We start from the raw sequence: 20,217 nt of genomic DNA on the forward strand, positions 1-20,217 counted from the left end.
GAGTGCCTGAGCTAGAAATTACTGAATGGTAGAGGAACACATTTCATTTCACACAAATTTGAAAAAAGGATCCACATCCACTCCTTTAATTCAAAGAAGCGGGTACGCAGACTGCCAAAATATACCATCCATCTCAGCTACGGCACACATTTCCCAGCCTCTCTAGCCACTGCCAAATTAAGGCTGATGGTACAGTCCTTCACATCCCCAACTCTGTGCCAAATCACTGGTGAAGTCCACCTCTTCCTGCTTGTCATTTGGGTGCATTGCAAGGGAGCTTGAAGGGGGGACAGTTGGTTCTGCATCCCCACAGTTACCACAAATCACGGTGAAAGCAGGGATGCCTACTGGTGTTCATTTCTTGCCCGGCAACACCTCTAAAACTGAGCACATGCCCACGTACTGTCCACCCTTGTGGAACTTTCTTCCTAAACGCAACACAAAGTCTAACCATTGTTTCAGTAGATAGGATTTAACCTAACAGAAGTGCTGCAGCTTTTAACTACAATGCTTTACACACTACTATATCCATAAATTCACCAAACTCATCTCCTTCAACAATTGACACGCAAGTTAAAGATGCTCTTTGCATGTTAATTGTTAATAAATGCACATCTTACTCACAGATCACATTTAGCTCATGCTTTCAGTAGCCTTAACAAATGATAACGTGAATTTAAGTTTCAGGAATAATAGTTTAACAGCATTACCTTCAACAAATCCGACAAATGCTCAAGGTCAAGACCATGTAAAAACACCTCCACGTCACCATACGCTGAGAAGGAACTGTGAGGAAATATAACATTTTTCTTAATAATCTAAAGGGCATTGACAAAAAAACATACTGATTTTCAAACAAACTCATATAAAGGGATTATTCAAGTTCATTTTATGGATGATGATTTGAGCAAAGTATGAGACAATTTACAAAAATAACTGGTGTTAGACATGGCGTCCTTGGCATGGTTTCCCTTGTCTTTTTGCCTCTACCTCATGTATTTTTTGATTGTGTTTTGGACTTCGTTTTTGCTGGTTAGTGTACTCTGGGCACTTTACCACTGCTGATCAGTGCTAAAGTGCAAGAGCTCTCTGTATAAATTGTGATTGGTTATCCATGATTGGCATATTTGATATACTGGTAAGTCCCTAGTTAAGTGCACTCTGTGTGCCCAGGGCCTGTAGATCAAATGCTACTAGTGGGCCGGCAGAACTGGTTGTGCCATCCACGAGTAGCCCTGTAAACTTGTCTCAGGCCTGCCATTGCAGTGTCTGTGAGCACAGTTTTAAACTACCATGTCAACCTGGCAAGTGCACCCACTTTCCAGGCCCTAACTTCTTTTTCTCTACATGTAAGGCAACCCTAAGGTAGGCCCAAGGTACCGCCATGGGCAGGGTGCTGTGTATGTTAAAGGTAGGAAATGTGCTGGTGTTTTTTACATGTCTGTTAGTGAAATACTGCCAATTTCTTTTTTACTATTGAAAGGCTATCTCTCCGATAGGTTATCATAGGAGCTGCCTTGTAATATCTTACAAGTATAACCTTATGGAGTATGGGAAGAGATAGAGAGTAGCAGTTGGGGCTCCCTAAGCTCAGAATTTAAAAATGCATCTTTTAGTGAAGTTGTTTTTTAAATTGTGTCTTTGAAAATGTTACGTTTAGGAAGCGGCTATTTTTTTGTTTAACCTTCTTGTGCCTTTGCCTATCTGTGGAATCAACATCTGGTTTAGACTGATCGGGGCCTATTTGTGCATTAACTCTAGACAGTCACACAAAGGGAGCTGAGGTGTGTCTTGCATATCTTGATGGCCCATCGCCAGGCTGATGGGTCTCCCTGAGCTAGCGTGGTGGGAGGAGTAGTTACTGACACCTGAATAGGGCTGTGCCTGGCCTCTCACAATGCTGTTTCCACCCCTGGTGTGTTTCTAGAGCCAAGGCAAGTCAGGCAGGAACTTGAGAACTACAAAGACTTTTATTTTATGTATGGCTACTTCAAAGCCCAAAAGGAGTATAATTATTGGACCTAAAACCCCAGACTTTTAAAATCCATCTGGATCAAGAAAAACCTCTGCTAAGGAGAAGAGCTGAAGAGCTGTGAGGAGTGCTGACCCTTTGCTGAGTGCAGCTTTGCTGGGTTGGCCTGCAGTTGCTGCTTCTGCTTTGGAGAGGAAAAGGACTGGACGTTGTTTATCCTGCTTATGAATTTTCTAAAGAGCTTGTGTGTGCTTGCCTCCTGCTAAGAAAACTCAGGGCCATCAAAGACTAACTGCAGCATCCCTGAACTCCACTGCTGGAAGTTCCGACTTGCCTTGTGGTGCCAATTCCAGTTCTGGGTCCTTGAAGGTTGTTTGCTGCTTGATCATCAAAATCGATGCTTCGCCCTTCCATCGCCTGTTTTTCAGACAAAGGCCATGCTGTGCGGCAGAAAGACTCGATGCATTGTTAGACCAAGGCTGAAAAAATTGAAGCTGCGCCTGTTTGCCACCGCCGCATCAACCTTCAGCTCACCCGGATTTCTACGCATTGCACCTGTGGGCCAAGTTTTTCCGATGCATTCCCCACAGACCAGAAGCGTCTTGGATTTTAACGCATCGCTTCCCGGTACAGTCCAGATTCAACGAAACACGCAGAACTGATGCATCGCCTCCCCAGGGACTCAGGAACCAACGTATTGCTGTTTTTTCCAATGCTTCCCTCCTCTGTGGCTGTTTTTGCCTTGTGAATTTTGATGCATCTAAAAGTATTTTGTGTAAAATCACAGAATTTGTAGAGTTCAGACCATTACACAACCACATAATGCTTTTTGCTTTTTCCTATTATTAGGACAACCCTTGAAGTTATCTACAGACCGTGTCTCAGCGTGGTGAACCAAGTGATGTTGCAAATTTGATGTTGGAGATTGTGGTGTTGAAATTCTACATGGTGATTCAGCTTAAACAATTCTGCAAGGATCTTAGCTGCTCTGTTAAACGTTCCACTAGGAAGGATGAACTGCAAATAGTGCTGAGGGCCTTTTGGGCAGCAAGAGAATCTGGTGAGGCTTAGATTGAGGATGTGGATCTCGAGGTACAGAGCCAGCAAGTGGATTTTGGACCTAAGGATCTGCCTCTGGGGGGAGAGCCCTATAGGCCTGACAGCATTATGTCATCCAGAGGAACTGGAGGATGGTAAGGCAGACCAGAGAACATGTGCTGGAGCTTGAGAAGCTCAGAATGGAGCAAAAGCAACAAGATAAGAAGAAGGCCCTTGCTATGGAAGAAAGCACCATTGTCCTAGAAGAAAATAAATTGCTTTTGGCTCATGAGTGGAGTATGAGGAGCTGGACATCAAGGACAAGTAGGCAAAGTCCAGTTCAGATGGTGTCAGCTTACAGCCAGTGCAGTCTGGGTGGAAGATGCACATTCCTGAGGATTTGGTACAGGTTTCTAAAAGGGGGATGACATACATGCTTAGTTTTTGGCATATGAGGCAGCACTCCACATGAATCAGGTCCCTGGCACACAGTATGGGGCGGATCTGTGGAAACACATTGAGACAGAGGGGAGGGACACCTTGGCAGCCCTAGGGCCACACACAGGTCTCACCTACCCTATCATGAAGGATACCTTGCTCACCCGGTGGGGTCTCACCCCAGGGTAGTAGAAGGAAAAGTTTAGGTCTTTTAAGAGAACGGATTCCCAAACTTGGTTGAAATGTGTTAATCATTTGTGCAGACCACTGAATGATTGGATAAAGGGCAGTAAGGTAACTGACTATCAGGGGTTGTAGGATTTGATTGTTTGGGAGTACTTGTATAGTCTGTTTGCCAGAGCTGCGCCAGAATCTGATTGACAGCACAGCAAGCTGACTGAACCTAAAAAGCTTGCTCAGGAGGAGAACCGCTGGACAAGTACCAGGGTCCATAATGGGTATGTGGGAGACTCTGCCAAAGGTGGGCAGGGTCCCCAGCAGAGTGGGAGGACAAGGGTAAACGGAGGGAGCTCTTTAAAGAGCCCCAATCTATTTCACAGGGTAAAGATTCCCGTCCCCCAGGTGAGAAGAAGCCTTGGATCTCGACAGGGAAGCCTGCAGAGGGGGTCCCCGCAAGTGTTATGCATGTGGTCAGGAGGGTCACATGAGGCGGAACCCAAGTGTCCCAAGTGAAAACTGACACCCACTGGTGCGCAGTCACGTTGGTTGGTCAGCGTAGTGCTTGGGGCGGAGTTGGTTCCAGGAGCAGGGTGTGAGCCAGCTGAGATTACCCTCATCTCACTAGGGGACAGTGAGATGGTCCAGAGAAACCTCCTACTTGAGAACACTAAGAAGTGCAGGTAGTGGGTGCCCATCAATGGACAGAGGGTGGAGGCTCTGGGAGACACAGGAGCCAGTGTGAGAATAGTAAGGTGACACCTGGTGTCTAAAGACAAGATGGTCCCCAATGTTGCTGTGGGCAACTCTCAGCACCAGTACAAACTGGTGCAGGTTCCCTTTGAAATAGTGAGTGGGGGTCTCAGGTCCCTTGAGGGTGGCTGAGAGTCCAACCATGCCAGTTGACTGTCTGATCGGGAACTGTATGGAGGATTCCCTTTGCCCTGAAGTGAAACGTCAGGCACTCTTGGAGATGGTGGGTCTGCCTGAGTGGGTGTGTGTGACCGCTTGTTCAATGGCAGTAGGGGTGATCAAGAGGACCTGGAGCCTGATAGAGTGGCCCAGGTGCCTGCCAGAAATAGGAGGTGAAGGGGGCGTGAGAAACCATCCCCAGAAGTTCCCACGGTCTGGGAGGAGGCTGACTCTGAGGGGGACACCCCAAAACCTACAGGGGAGCAATTGGCTAAACTGGGAGACTTACCTGGGCTGACCCATCGGCAGCAAGAAGGGGGTTCCACCAGGGAGGAATTCTGCAAGGAGTAGCAGGAATGCCCTTTGCTTGTGGGTTTGCGCAGCAGGTTGCAAGCCAGTCAGCTGGTGATCAGTCTTGATCACATTGGATCTACTTGGAGAATTGTCTCCTGTACAGCGAGCCTAAGGTTGCAGCGCCTGGGGCAGCAAGTTTGCTGGTGGTACCTCAGCGCTTCAGAGCCTTCCTAATGGGTCTGGCTCATGATGTGCCTTTGACAGGACATTTGAAAGGCTGGTCACCCACTTTCTTTGGCCCCAAATGCAAAAGCACTGTGTAGGTCTTGCCAAACTTGCCAGGCAAGCAGTAAGAGTGGGAGGAGATGTAAGGCTCCTCTCCAACCTTTTCATGTTGTGAGCACCCCCTTTTGAGTTGGTGGGAATTGACATTGTGGGGCCCCAAGATAGCCATGGGCAACAGGTTTTCCTGGTCTTGGTGTACCAGGACACTCAGTACCCGGAGGATATACCTCTGAGAACAGAGACAGTGCCTGTGGTGGACCAGGCACTGATGGGAATCTTTTCCAGCGTGGGTTTCCCTAAGTAGGTGGTATCTGACCGAAGTACCAAGTTCATAACCAGGTATAGGAAGTCTCTGCGGGAGGAGTGTGGTGTAACCCAAGGTCACAACTCCTTACCACCCCCAAGGTAATGTGTTGGTTGAGAGATTCAAAGGAACACTGAAATTCATGATTAGGAGTCTGTTAGACTCAATGAGGCTTAAGTGGGACGCTCTCTTGCCATGCCTCCTCTTTGCTTACAGGGAGGTACCGCAGAAGGTACTGGGGTTCAGCCTCGGGTTTGGCAAAAGAAGGCTGGGAGCATGCTCCTAGGAAGCCCCACCAGTTTGTTTAGTTACATGCTGGCCTTCAGATACCAAATTGCGTGCTTCAGGAAGTTTGCTCAGGTAAACCTAGAAAAAAGCAAAGAGGACATGAAAAGCTGGTATGACCAGAATGCCACTCTGGTTGAGTTTCAGCCAGGCCAAAAAGTGTGGGTCATGGACCCCAGGGTGCCGTGTGCTCTCCAGGACAAGTGGAGTGGGTCTTTTGAGGTGGTGGAGCGCAACAGTGAGGTCACCTATCCCGTGAACTTTCAGACTTACCAGGAAGAATTTAAGGGTCTTAAATGTGAACCGCCTCAAACCTTACTTTGAGATGTCTGAAGTGAATATGCTCTTGGCAACAGGTGACTGGTGGAAGAGGAAAGTAAGCCTCTTCCTGACCTGTCTGTCAAGGAGCAAGATGGGTAAGTGAAGAGTGTGAACCTCTCTCCTGCACTGACCCTTTAACAGCAGAGTGACAACCACCTGTGGTGTACCCACAATGTGGACACTGGGGATAGTCCACCCGAGTCTACCTGTGAAGCATAACATTTACAGGTTGACTGACGGGGTCAAAGCCAGTATCAAGTAAGAAGTTTTCAAGATGCTGGCCTGAGGGGTGATAGAGACCTCCAACAGTCCTTGGGTCAGCCCAGTGGTCTTGCTCCCAGAGGTTGCTGCACTCGGTGCCACACCTGAACTGCGATTCTGTGAGGACTACCGTAAGCTTAACAGCATCACTAAGGCGGGTGCGCACCCCATCCCCAGAGCTGATGAGCTCATAGATCATCTGGGAGCTGTCAAGCTCCTCAGTATGTTTGATTTTATGTCTGGGTCCTGGCAGATTTCGTTGACCATTGGGGCCAAAGAGAGGTCTGCGTTCTCAACCCCCAGAGGGGCACTACCAGTTCCGGGTTATGCCCTTTGGGTTGAAGAATGCCCCTGCCACCTTTCAGAGGTTGATCAACCAGATGTTGGCTAGGCTGGAGTATTTCAGTGCTGCCTAACTGGATGCCATTAGTGTTCAGTTCCGGCTGCCAAGATCTCTTACACCTCCTCTGGGAAGGGTTGAAGGCACTGCAGAGGGCAGGCTTTACTATCAAGGCCAGTAAGTGGCAGATAAGGCAGGGGCCTGTGGTGTACCTATGGCACCAGATAGGAAGTGGCCGGGTGGTGCCCCTACAACCTAAGATTGACACCATTCTGGATTGGGAGCCCCTCCCCTCCAAGACTCAGACTGAGGTTAGAGCCTTTTTAGGTCTCACTGATTATTACTGATTTATCAGTTTCAGTTTCAAAGTGCTTTATTTCGAGTATTACTCATAAAAGCAGACAAACATACATGTAATAAAAAACAATTAAATTTACAACGTCATATTAGACTTAAGCACACAATTAATATTTAGAAAAACACAATACATGAAAGAATTATCATAAGCAGGATAGATATGAAAAAGTGCCAAAATAGTGATCATAAATAAGCAATTTTAAAAAAAGACAATATATCATAAAATTTCTAACCGATACATTAAAATTGAATATGTTATAAAAGGTGAAAGATGAATACAAGTCTAGCAGTCTCTGACCAAATAATCATTTTTTCCAGAGAATAGACTAAAGCCTAGCAGTCTCTGAGTATATCATAACTTATTGCAGAGAATAGACGTGTACTAACAATCCTGTAAACAACAGATTGAGTTATTGCCCTCTAATCGTTCTCTGTCTTAAAACCCAAGCCCACCCCAGGTACTTTGCAATGGCAATAATAATCCAATTAGCAGATGTAGTTCTTAAAATCCGCAGTGCTACCATGCTATTTTTTTGTTCCTAGGTTCCTACACATTGGGGCCAACCAAACTCTCCTAGGAATAGAGTACCTTGAACATGAGAACAGAAAGTGACCAAGGGTCTCATTACCTACCCCACAGGCAGGACAGGTTGTCGCGCCCCCTGCTTTCCATTTAGATGTTAAGTTGGATAAAGGCAAGGAACCAACCCTCAGTTGAAAAAGCAGTTTCCTGTCCATGGGCTTTAATATGTAATCCCAATACATTTCATAATTTGGGTACAGCTTGGTCTCTAAGTAGCTAGTGGTCATGGACCCACTGTTTAAACTAAGCATACTTTTATTAACAACATGTTCCCAGTAGATACTTTTTATAGTAGACTTAGAAGGGAATAGGGCCCCGGCTGGGTCAACCCAAAGAGCATTAAGTCCTATATCGAACAAGGCAATCTTCAATGATTTAAACCATTTAATTTTGTTGTAGCAATCTCTAGTGACAACATCTTTAAACCCATTCGCATAGTGAGAGAGCTCTGGCGTGGTCCAAAGCCTACGCCAATATAAAATCGGGCGTAGTTTGGCCTTGTCAGAAATTGCTCTCCTGCCTAATTCATATCTTAGAGGCAATTGCGGGCTGCTCTGGGGGACGCCTATCAGATTCCTGTAAAATTTATTTTCTGAGGTTTGGAGCTCCTGAAGGTTTTCATACCCCCATAGTTCCGCACCATACAGGGCAGACCCTATTGCTTTTGCCTCGTAGATCATCAGGGGTGGTTTGATGGGCTTAGTAAACGATTTCCTTTGCTCTTTAATGATTGTGCCAGCTATTTGCTTATGCCTTAATATAGAAATATTAAGGTGAGACCGCCACCTGTTATCGTTGGAAATATGTATCCCTAGGTAGGTGAAGGATTTAACAACCTCCAGGGTACGACCACTCAACGAAATATTAGATTTAAAATTTCTGTGAGGGTTGAAGGCCATGAGTTTTGTCTTGGACCCATTTACCTCCAGTCCATGAGCTACACAGAAATCATCAAATATTGCCAGTGCTTTTTGCAACCCTGCTGGTGTTTTTGATAAAATTAAAGTATCATCGGCGAACATTAAAATTGGAACTTTTTCACCTGCAAGGGAAGGAGCATCAACTGCCTGGGACTGCATGGAAGAAACCACACCGTTAATAAAAAGAGTGAACAGGGTAGGCGCCATTGAACAACCCTGCCTAACCCCACGCTCAACTGGGAATTCGACGGTGTCATTACCATACCCACCCCAGCGAATTTTGGCATAATTGCCCTCATGCAGCCGCATGATTAGGGACAACAATTCCCCGGGGACCCCAAGTGTCACAAGAACTTCCCACAGTTTTGACCTTGGTACCAGGTCGAAGGCAGCCCGCAGATCAACAAATGCTGCGTACAGGCTGCCTCCGCCTAGCACCACGGTCCTCCACTGAATCAGCTGGAGGCGGAAGACTTGGTCGACAGTGCTGGTTGCCCTGCGAAAGCCAGCCTGGAAGGGGGATAAGATGTTATTATCCTCAGCCCAATCAAGCAGCCTATTTACAATTACTCGACCGACTATCTTTTGGACAGTATCAATCAAACTGATCGGACGGTAATTACTAGGCAGAGCACGATCCCCTTTCTTGTATATCGGGATGATGACGGCACCCCTCCATGTCACAGGGATATCTGCACCTCTGGCGATGTGGTTGATTAGCAGATGGATGTATTTAGACCACCTTGCAGTATCGTTTAAAAAAACGTCTGCAGGTACACCGTCGATGCCAGGAGCACGACCTTGATGGACAGATTTAAGTGCCATCATTATTTCATGCTGCGTAAAGGTGTCAGCTTCCATCGTTTCATGGGGTATACAAACGCTATCCGTAGCCAGGTTGCTCGATGCGTATTGTTCACTAAAAAATTTAACCCAAGCATCCTGGGGGACGTTATTTGTAGAGGCATCTTCAATCCTGTCATGGCCCCATTTAACTATATGCCAAAATAACCTAGAGTTATTTTGGTCGCTGGCACTCTGTAACATATTCCAATGGGCTTCGTCCCAAACTTTTTTAGCCTTAATTATTGAAGATTTATATTGTACCCTAGCCATCCTAATGGCCTCCTTGTTTTTATCTTTAATCGCGGCCCATAAACGGGCCCTGGCCCCCTTACAGTCTTGGTTATACCATTTGGCTGGCCTAAGTTTCCCTGGCTTTTTGTTATTAGTCGATTTTAAAAAATGGCGTTGTATTTCTTTGAAAAGGTCATTGTGGACCTGAGTAACTATGTTCTGGGTAGATGGTAACCCGACCACACCCTCAAGGGCCACAATGGCCCTATCAGTTGCCATATTTATTTTTCCCAAAGCCAGCAGGTCAGATTTAACACTGGTCCACCTCAGCCTGTGCATATCATTAGTGGGTATAATCAAAGGCGGGAGGGGTTCAGCACAGGTATTTAAAACAGCATCGGACTTCCACCAGTTATGAAGGACACATAAAGGGTCATGATCGCTCTCTAACCTTTCCAACACAGCCATATCAATGACCTTTGGCCATAGAGACATGCTACATATTACGTAGTCAATACGGCTCTTGTTTCTTCCATTGTTAAAGGTCATGGCTGGTATTCTGTCAGACTTTGTTCGGCCATTCAAGGCCCTTAACCCATGTTCAAAACACATAGCGTTTAGGCCAAGAATGTCCTCAGTCCAACGAGTTATTGGGACTGCATTGAGAGCGGGGATATCCCATAGGGTGTCTTCTTCCATACCCAATTGTACATCGCCAGTGTCTAAAGGCTCAAAAGTGCGATTTAGGTCGCCGGCTATTAATATGTTATTCCCTGATGAATGAGTTTCTAATAGATTGTACAAAGACAAAAGGACCTCAGATTTTCTTGCATTTCCCCCCCTGGCATATACATTGTAGATGTCCATGGAAGTAGATGAGCTACCCTTTATTCGAATGAGCTGAATGTCTTTTAGATGAAGCTCAATGTTTCTCACATCAACCATGAGAGCCTGGCGCACCCATATCGTAAGTCCCCCCATCGGTCGCCCTTTAGGACCCTTCGTGGCTGGGATGTAGAAATTCAGATAACCAAGTGCAAATACAGGATCTACAGCCCAAGTTTCTTGGAAAATGCAGACATCATATTGGCTGACAAAACCAGACCATACACCACAATCCATTTTAGAACATAGGCCCGCAATATTCCAAGACAATAAATTCCCAGTTGTGTTTGCTGTTATAGAACAAGTGCAATAATCCAACCCTGATGACAACAGATCAACATTGCCAGTTTCATTAGGATTTGCAATAACTACACCAGCTCTAGATACAGTCGTGTCTATCACATCCTGTACAGATTGAGGACAACTCGAAACCACTGTATAGTTAGCAGCCATAGGAACTTGCAGCACGGTGGTAGGGGTGCATGATAGTCAATCACAAGCGTCTAGGTTGGAGAGTGCAGCGAATCTATTTTCCACTCCTAGACCCCACTCAGCAAGATCAGAGTTCTTGCTGCCCCTCTTAGTTACAACGTTCCATTTTGTTCTAAGAGTGCTGCAATTAGGACCTCTGCCTTTTCTAGGATAAAAGAAATCTAAAGTCAGAGGAACAATAGGGGTAAATCTTTTCTGGGGCGGGTGGAGGTTTGGTAAAATATTAGGCAGGACCTCGGGGTCAGTAAAGTTAAGTACAACGCAATCCCCCTTGAATTTTTTTGCCCTGTTCCCAATCCACTCGACCCTTCGTGCATTCACCAGTTCTTCCGCAAGTTGCTCCTTGCCCCAGGGTGTTATGGCCATGTTATTAGTTAGCCATGACAATGATTTATTAAGTAATGACGCAGTCGACTCAACGTCACCGGGGGCTAGTTTGGGTACATTAGCAAGAACGAGAACTAATGGTGAGGCTTCAACGACGAGCTCTGATGCTCCATTCGTAGTATTTGATTCCCCATAAGGTAAAGCAGATGAAACATCTCCGGGAGGCCTGTCAGATAAGTTTGCCAGTAAGGGCTACGGGGGATTTTGTGTAACAACAGAAGTCGGACCATCAGAGTGGGTAGATTTAATTTCTGACAACAGAGGCTGGACACATGTTGAAATGGCTTCTGGTAGTTTTCTCACCTCCCCCAAGGTTTTTCCCAATAGACCTTCCAGTTTGCTTACCTCAGCAGTTAATTTGTCGATTTTACTGATTAGGGGTTTTACCATCCCTTTAATTTTTGTATCCATCAGACAACAAAGTTTTTGCAATAAATCGTCGGAAAGAGTCACATAAGTTTCCCCAGTCAAGTCCTCCTCCTCATCATCGGTAGATTTCCTTGGTGGCGACGCAACTTTGTTTTTAGATGACCTTAAGCCTCCTCTCTTTTGTATGGCTTTCCTTTTACCCCCTGAAACCCTAGGTGCGGGGATGGGGGGAGCGGTAGAAATAGCAGACTCGCTATTTACGGAAAGCACAGTTGGTACATCTATGTCACTATTTTCTTCTCTATTAGCAACAATGCCGCTAGGCTGAATACAATTTGAATCCTGGAGTGAGGCATGTGCCCCACCGAGGAGGCTATTGTTTAACAAGGCGAATGAGTCCTCGTTCTCTATATCTACTAATGGTGATTGTAGTGGTGACTCCAGACCCAGTGAGGCCCTTCTATCAGTGTTGATTTTTGTCACAACCTGTACGAGATAGTTCTCCATTGTGTTAGAAGATGTGGGTTGCTTTTTTGCAGGCATTTGACAACAGAAATCCACTTGGGACTAAAACAAGTACTACAAATAGTAAGGTTACTAATTACCTGGAGCTTAGTGAGCCTGGACTGCCTTGTACGCTATGAATGGAGTAATTAGAGCAGAGTCCCTGGCCCAACCCAACCGTGGCCAACCTCGGACGGCCTCAGACGGCCCGCCCTTTGTCCGGGCTTCGTCCGGGCGTCCCGCTCGCGTCCCGCGAGGCGGGTATCAGCGCCGCTTTTGTGCGCCTCCTGGCGCCCTCGCGTCACTGTGAAGCGCGCCGCCGCGTAGGCTGCCGGGAATTGAAGTCCCGGAGCGGCGACACGTGCAGTCTGTGCAAAAGATGACTCTCGGCGGTGGCGGCTTGTCTCCAGTGCCCCTGCAGCCAGGAAAGAAAGGTCCGGTCTGTGGCAGCGTCAGCAGGTTAGTGTAAGGCTCCCCCTGCTCCGCCGGTATCAGCGCCGCTTTTGTGCGCCTCCTGGCGCCCTCGCGTCACTGTGAAGCACGCCGCCGCGTAGGCTGCCGGGAATTGAAGTCCCGGAGCGGCGACGCGTGCAGTCTGTGCAAAAGATGACTCTCGGCGGTGGCGGCTTGTCTCCAGTGCCCCTGCAGCCAGGAAAGAAAGGTCCGGTCTGTGGCAGCGTCAGCAGGTTAGTGTAAGGCTCCCCCTGCTCCGCCGGTATCAGCGCCGCTTTTGTGCGCCTCCTGGCGCCCTCGCGTCACTGTGAAGCGCGCCGCCGCGTAGGCTGCCGGGAATTGAAGTCCCGGGGCGGCGACGCGTGCAGTCTGTGCAAAAAATGACTCTCGGCAGTGGCGGCTTGTCTCCAGTGCCCCTGCAGCCAGGAAAGAAAGGTCCGGTCTGTGGCAGCGTCAGCAGGTTAGTGTAAGGCTCCCCCTGCTCCGCCGGTATCAGCGCCGCTTTTGTGCGCCTCCTGGCGCCCTCGCGTCACTGTGAAGCGCGCCGCCGCGTAGGCTGCCGGGAATTGAAGTCCCGGAGCGGCGACGCGTGCAGTCTGTGCAAAAGATGACTCTCGGCGGTGGCGGCTTGTCTCCAGTGCCCCTGCAGCCAGGAAAGAAAGGTCCGGTCTGTGGCAGCGTCAGCAGGTTAGTGTAAGGCTGTCAAGCTCCTCAGTATGTTTGATTTTATGTCTGGGTACTGGCAGATTTCGTTGACCATAGGGGCCAAAGAGAGGTCTGCGTTCTCAACCCCAGAGGGGCACTACCAGTTCCGGGTTATGCCCTTTGGGTTGAAGAATGCCCCTGCCACCTTCCAGAGGTTGATCAACCAGATGTTGGCTAGGCTGGAGTATTTCAGTGCTGCCTAACTGGATGCCATTAGTGTTCAGTTCCGGCTGCCAAGATCTCTTACACCTCCTCTGGGAAGGGTTGAAGGCACTGCAGAGGGCAGGCTTTACTATCAAGGCCAGTAAGTGGCAGATAAGGCAGGGGCCTGTGGTGTACCTATGGCACCAGATAGGAAGTGGCCGGGTGGTGCCCCTACAACCTAAGATTGACACCATTCTGGATTGGGAGCCCCTCCCCTCCAAGACTCAGACTGAGGTTAGAGCCTTTTTAGGTCTCACTGATTATTACTGATTTATCAAGGGCTATAGCACCATTGTTGCCCCTTGACTGAGCCTACTCCCAGGAAGCAGCCAAGGAAAATGATCTGGACGGATGCCTGTCAGACCGCTTTTGATGTCCTAAAGGCAGGCCAACAGGAGCGAGCACACACCAGCAGGAGCGATGAGTGTTGGAACGCAAGAAGATAGAAGATTCAGCCCCTTACATGCCCATAGACAGGAAGTGATGCAAAAGGAAATGACCAGTCATCATCTTGGTTTGGGAAACAATAGTGAAAAAGATATGAAAAATTGCAATTTTAGAATGGTTGAACAAAACCCTTCCTGTAGCATTCTAGGAACAAGACAGCATAATTCTAGGAACAAGACAAGCATGAAGATGGCCCAGGGAAGGAGAATGTCTGCTGGCAAAACTAAGGAGACTGATCTCCTAGCCCCCCCCCCCCCCCTCCCCCACCCCTTCCAGGCTCCAGGTACATGTTTTGTGCTTCCAACAGCCAGCGCGGGACGCTGAGAAGGGAACCATAGTTCCAAAGCTGGAACTTCGGTGCACCAGAAACACTGCAAGACCAAACAGCGGGCCATAGCGCCAGAGGCAGATGAAAGTGTTGTGGGGTCGAATTACGGCCCGCAGCATTACACCCCACAAGCAGATTTTAGTGCTGTCTGCGTGTGATAAGTCAAGCAAAAGGACTGAGAACTCAGGGAGGACATTCATTCTCCTGTTAAATGCCAAAGGAGTAATCTAGCATGGCTGTTAAACCCCAGAGATTTGTTCTAAGAAAGGGGCAACAATAGTAACAGTTTTTTTCTCAGTGGATCTGCCACTTCAAACTGACAAGTACCAACTCAGTGCCAAGAGGTGAGAATAGGTGGCAAACAAACAAGTAATTGAGCATTGTGGAATGAACAAACATGTTGAAGGTAAAAGACAGATACAACACCATCAATAATACCCTCCTGCCCTGATACAAAATCTGACCGAGGGAGATACAACACTACAAAAAGAGCTGTCTCTGTACTATGCCCAGGCACAAAGGCACACTGAACAGCAGCAAAAACTATTACAAGTTACAAATGCTTGCCAACCAGGGATTTCATGATTGTAGACCAATTCAAGTGGGTTCTCTGTTGATATTATTTGATCAGTTACTTAGGTTGATCACGTTACTCTTCACTTACACCAACCACATTGGCTTCCCCTAGAGGAAAGAATAACATTGAAGATGGCATCCTTAACCCTGTAAAACCTCATGGACATCAGGGTCCAACTGTCTTAAAGATATACTTATGAATTATATAGGGGGGGCTAAAAAACTGTCAACCATGTCCAATTAAAGGCCCAGAGTTTTCCAAATATGAACATGAGGACGCAAGTTTCGGTCATTCAAATCCAGATTCAATTTGGGCATTTAAGAAAGATTTTGACAAAGAAGGCTCAAGTTAGATGTTCAGATTTTTTATTCTAAAATACATGTTTGAGCTGAACGGGGTAGTTCATTTATAGTACTGAAATACTCTAGATGAAGGTAAATAATCTCAAAGTGGAGTGGAGCCATGTTCCCATTGCTAATAAGGAACCAACTTCCTAATGGTATTTGAAAGATTTAACAACCAGCATGCAAATTTGTAGAAACAAAACATATTTTTAACACATCATATTCCGAGATGGATCAGTACTGTGGAAGGTGGTGTAAATTTGCAAGTCCGTAGAAAGGTTCATGATGGTGTCAATGTCCCTGTAATTGGCAAAAGGTTGTAGTGAGATAATATCATTAATTCTGAGACTGAAGTTCTTAGCTGGAAACAGCGCCTTACATTGCCTAGTGAACTTTCTACAATTGTGCTGGTGCGCAATGTTCATACTGTGGGTACGAAAATCGACAAATTTTTAAAAAAGGTCTGCAAAGGAAGTTGTGTTATACCTCTATCATCCATTTGATCCCAGGATTTGGTTGTTTTCCACAGAAGACACTATCATAAGTGGGATCACTGTCAGGAACAACCAGACGAACAAGTTACTTACCTTCGGTAACGCCTCATCTGGCAGAGACTATCGGGATACAGATTCCTTATCTTAGAATATTCCCCACGCTACACGTCATGTGCGCGGTTGCCTATATAAATGTCACTCCAGCGTGCAGACATCAGTTTCTTTTCATCATATTTCTGCGCCAGAAACATGGAACCACAATAGACTGCTGACGGACCAGTGTGCAGACACTAAGGATCACCACAGCCAGCATATCCTGTAATCTTAAATAATAAAGTGTGGTTTTGAGGTGTATAGAACCTTCCCCAATGTTGCCCATTTCTGAGGAGTTCAAGTATTTGAAGTACGATGTTTGTGTCACAGGGAGAGACCTCATATTTGTAGTGGGAAAATGTGTAATGTAACTGTGACTTCGTACTTCCAATAATCAAATATTCTTTCCTACAATAGGAAAATCAAATTATGCATTACAGGTTCAGTAAACCTTTAAGCCTTATGAAGTGTTATCAATATCTATCTTCAGTAAATTTACAACAGGACTCTTACCAGTCATTTAACCCATAGCTCCTGCAGTTGTAGATGTGTACATTAATTAGTGTTTCAAGAGTTTGATTGCTATTCGCCTTTATCTTTTTATGCAGGAGTCCATGGAAATATTTCTGTTGTAATGCACAAAGTCCTTTATTTTTCTTTATGAATTAAGAAATTCGAAGCTTATGAGCAATCGTTCAAATGTATTTTAATTAAAATCAGCCAAACATATTTTACTCTTTTGCGCATAATCCAGTGGGCTTTTTCAAGGCTTATTAAAATATTTTTGAAAAAGTTTAGGTCATAATATAGGCTTATCTTTTCATGGAGGGTGTATCCCCTTATTGTCTGGAAGAAGATGGCGCAATCTGGTCCCTGTGTATCCTAGAAAACAGTACACTTGTGGTATGATACAGTATGCTATAACAATTCTGCCGTTCACTGGATTGTAAGGAAATAAATATAAAAAGCCACCATGTTTCGTGGAAGTTTTTTTTTTGTTTAACGTCCCACAGCGCGATTAACTTTTAAACAGATTAAAGAAATAAATAGTGTACAAATCAAATTATGAAAAGGCTTATTGAAAAAATTACTTTGAAAATCTGAAATGCTATATCATTTTCCTTACCTGATGCGTTGGTCACCTCTACCATCTGGTACAGCTCTCAGGTATTTATAAATTGCTTCCTCTTTAGTCACATTTTGGAACCTTCCGTTTATAGCATTTGAAGATAATTTAGATAACGAAAGCATACTGAAAAGCTGAAAAGAGACCAATAATCGTAAAATATGATCTATGACAATTTCAAAACATTTAGAACAATGAAAGACCATTCGACGTCACAAAATAGCCCATTTGCAAGGAAAAAGAACTTCAAATCGACAAAGCAAAGAAACTTAACGGTCTTCTTCATTTCCAAAGATGCTACCATCTTCTGCCAGCATGATTGTTTAGACTAGTATATTATTAATAACAATAATGAACTTAAGGGTGCCTAAAAGACACTTACCTGATCTTTCCATCTAAAAGCTCATCGCTGTCTCATCGACATTAGATGACTTATTTGAAAGGAGTAAGATGGGTTCAGTACAGCCGATGTGTGGTGCGTGCCCATCTCACCGCGCACACCAACTATGTCAATGTATCTCTAATTAACACTGTCACACTAGAGACTATGTAGGGGAAAGAGGGCATTTCTATACCCTGTGCCAATATAACAAATTGTGAATTGAGCTTATCTGCTGCCTCAAGATTTTGACGATATCGACCTGGATTGCTACACTTCCTAAAAATCCCTAACTTCTCCCTCTTTCTCTTCATTGTCTTAAAGAAAAACACGGTTGAAGAGCATTTTTTTTTAAAAATCTTTATTAACATGAAGGCAGAAGATGTACTCACAATATCACATTCAGAGATCATTATCACAATTCTTGCAGGTATTTTCGATTGAAACGGGTAAGGACAAGCCACATTCTAGCACGGTGCAAGTAGTAAATTAACATAGACCTGGATGGGCGCTGCTAGCGTACATTCAATACAGTTTGTATATCACAGTATAGCTAATCCGTTGTACACTTCATGCCCTGTCTACCTTCAGCACATTTACCTGTTTCTAATAAAATTAACTAAAAAACAACAAAACCCAACTAATGTCATCACTTAGTAGTAGGTGTCACTTGCACAAATCCAGTCCCCAGTCATTGCACATGTCTAGAATGTAAACATTGGTAGTGCTGCATTCACGCGCCACCCCAGCATCAACAGGAGCCCATCACTTATGCCCTCCCCCCCTAATCATCCTCCTCCTCTGAATCCAAATCTTCGTCTTCCGGTAAGGTTTCGCACGGTTCTCCCCTGTAGATGTTCCAGGGTGCCCAAACCTTAGTCCATTTACGGGGGCAGGCCCTTAGCATGTAAACCGCCCTTTCCTTCACCATCAGCATATCCATATTCCTGATCCACCTACTCGTCGTAGGCAGTTCTTGGGCACCCCATTTTTGTGCAATGTCTCGCTTGGCCACTGTCACTGCCAGCGTGGACCAAAGCAGTCCATATTTGTCCAGGTCATTAGGGTCCCAAATGATTAACAGGCACTTACGGGGTTCAGGCAGGATTGAAAGTTTAAGGGCCTGGGAGACCGTGCGCATAATTTGCTTCCAAAATTCTTGGATCTGTGGGCAGTCCCATAATGTGTGAAACAGTGTCCCCTCCTCCCCACAACCTCTGAGGCAGAAGGGATGTGGAGCCCTCTGAATCCTGTGAAGTAGTGTTCTGGTATAGTAAGTGCGAGGTAGTATCTTGAGTTGCACTAACCTGAATCTAGCCGAGATGCCTACTTCCCTCGGTGATGCAAGTGCCTCGTTTCATTCTGATTCGTCCACTTCTCCTATTTCCCCAACCCATTTCTCCCTAAGTTTCCGTGTGGGGTCTGTCAAGTTGTTAACCAGCTTTTTGTATGTGAGAGAGGTTGCCCTCTGTTCCATAAAATCCGTCAGCAGTCTGTCTTCTAAAGGTGACGACTCTGGGAGTGTGCTGTTAGGCGGGATTGCCTGTAGTAGTGCATGACGGATCTGCACATATCTGAATGTTTCAGTGGGGCCCAGACCATATTGTTGCTGGAGCTGTGGAAATGCAATCACCGTGCCTTTGTCCCAAAGGTCCCCTACCGTGGAAATTCCTATGCAGTCCCATTGTGCGAACCCCTTGCATGCCCTTAAGTTTCCCAGTGTTTTTGTGTCCCACAACGGCGTCATCCTGGTAATTTTCCCCTTGCAGCCCAGCCGAGTTTGTGCTGCATGCCACAAGGCCGCCGTGTGACGTGTCGGTCCGAGCAGGTTTTTAACTTGTGACAAATTATACAACACGGAGTGCATACCGTTCGTCCCCAACTGTGACCAGTCCGCCTTGTATGCGGGGTCTCATCGTGGGACGTGGATCCAATGATTAATTATCTTAAGTTGGGACGCCCAATAGTACAACTGAATATTGGGTAGCGCGATCCCCCCCTTCATACCAACTCTTCACTAATTTATCCTGCGCTATACGAGCCGGCCCGTTGCTCCACAGCAGGTTGGAGACTAATGCTGCGACTTGTCGGAAGTAACGCGGTGCAACCATGTAAGGGGTATTTTCCAGCACATAGAGAAACCTGGGGAGAGCCATCATTTTATATGATGCCGCCCGCCCAAGGAGGGTCAGTGGCAAGGCCGCCCAGTGTTTAACATTCGCACGTAGGCGAACCAGAGGTGGCATCAAATTTTCGGTATAGAAGTCTGCGGCATTATTTGTGATGAAAATACCCAGGTACTTAAAGGAGGTGGTTGCCAACGTCGGGGGGCAGTCGTCATGTAACCGTGGCGCCGGGCCGTTAAGCACGTATATTATCGACTTGGACCAATTCAGGGTGTATCCTGACGATTTCCCGTGCTCATCACACAGACTCAACAGGGCAGGGATCCCGTCGTTAGGGTTAACCATGTAAATCAGCATATCATCTGCATATAGGGAGATTTTATCCTTCCATCCTTCTTCCCAAGTGATGCCCCGGAACAGTGGCGTTGCTCTGAGCAAGATGGCCACTGGGTTCTAGTACCAGCGCAAAGAGTAGGGGCGATAGCGGGCACCCTTGTCTAGTCCCGCGTCTCAATGGAAACGTCGGTGAAATGTGACCATTCGCAACCACCTGTGCCACCGGTGACTTGTACAGTAACCGCACCCATGCAATATATTTCGGCTCAAAGCCCATACGAGCAAGGACTGCAAACAGATATTCCCATTCTACTAGGTCGAAAGCCATTTTGGCGTCAAGGGATAGAATCACCGCTTATTCTGAAAGGAGATATGTACGTGCCAATACTCCATGCACCCTCCTT

The 20,217-nt window shown here is 46.3% G+C and overlaps 1 protein-coding gene across 1 annotated transcript in view; it reads right to left on the reverse strand.

Annotated features, from left to right (window-relative positions):
* Nucleotides 1–20,217, reverse strand: part of ASZ1 (ankyrin repeat, SAM and basic leucine zipper domain containing 1) — a 1,750,578-nt gene that overhangs the window by 666,255 nt on the left and 1,064,106 nt on the right. The window contains exons 7-8 of the mRNA XM_086919410.1: nt 16,973–17,106; nt 711–786 (exon numbers count right to left, since the gene is read on the reverse strand). Coding sequence (XP_086775536.1) covers nt 711–786; nt 16,973–17,106 — 210 coding nt within the window. The remainder of the gene's footprint in view (nt 1–710; nt 787–16,972; nt 17,107–20,217) is intronic.

The sequence above is a fragment of the Lissotriton vulgaris genome, chromosome 1_1 (genome assembly GCF_964263255.1).
Source record: "Lissotriton vulgaris chromosome 1_1, aLisVul1.2, whole genome shotgun sequence".
NCBI lineage: Eukaryota > Metazoa > Chordata > Amphibia > Caudata > Salamandridae > Lissotriton > Lissotriton vulgaris.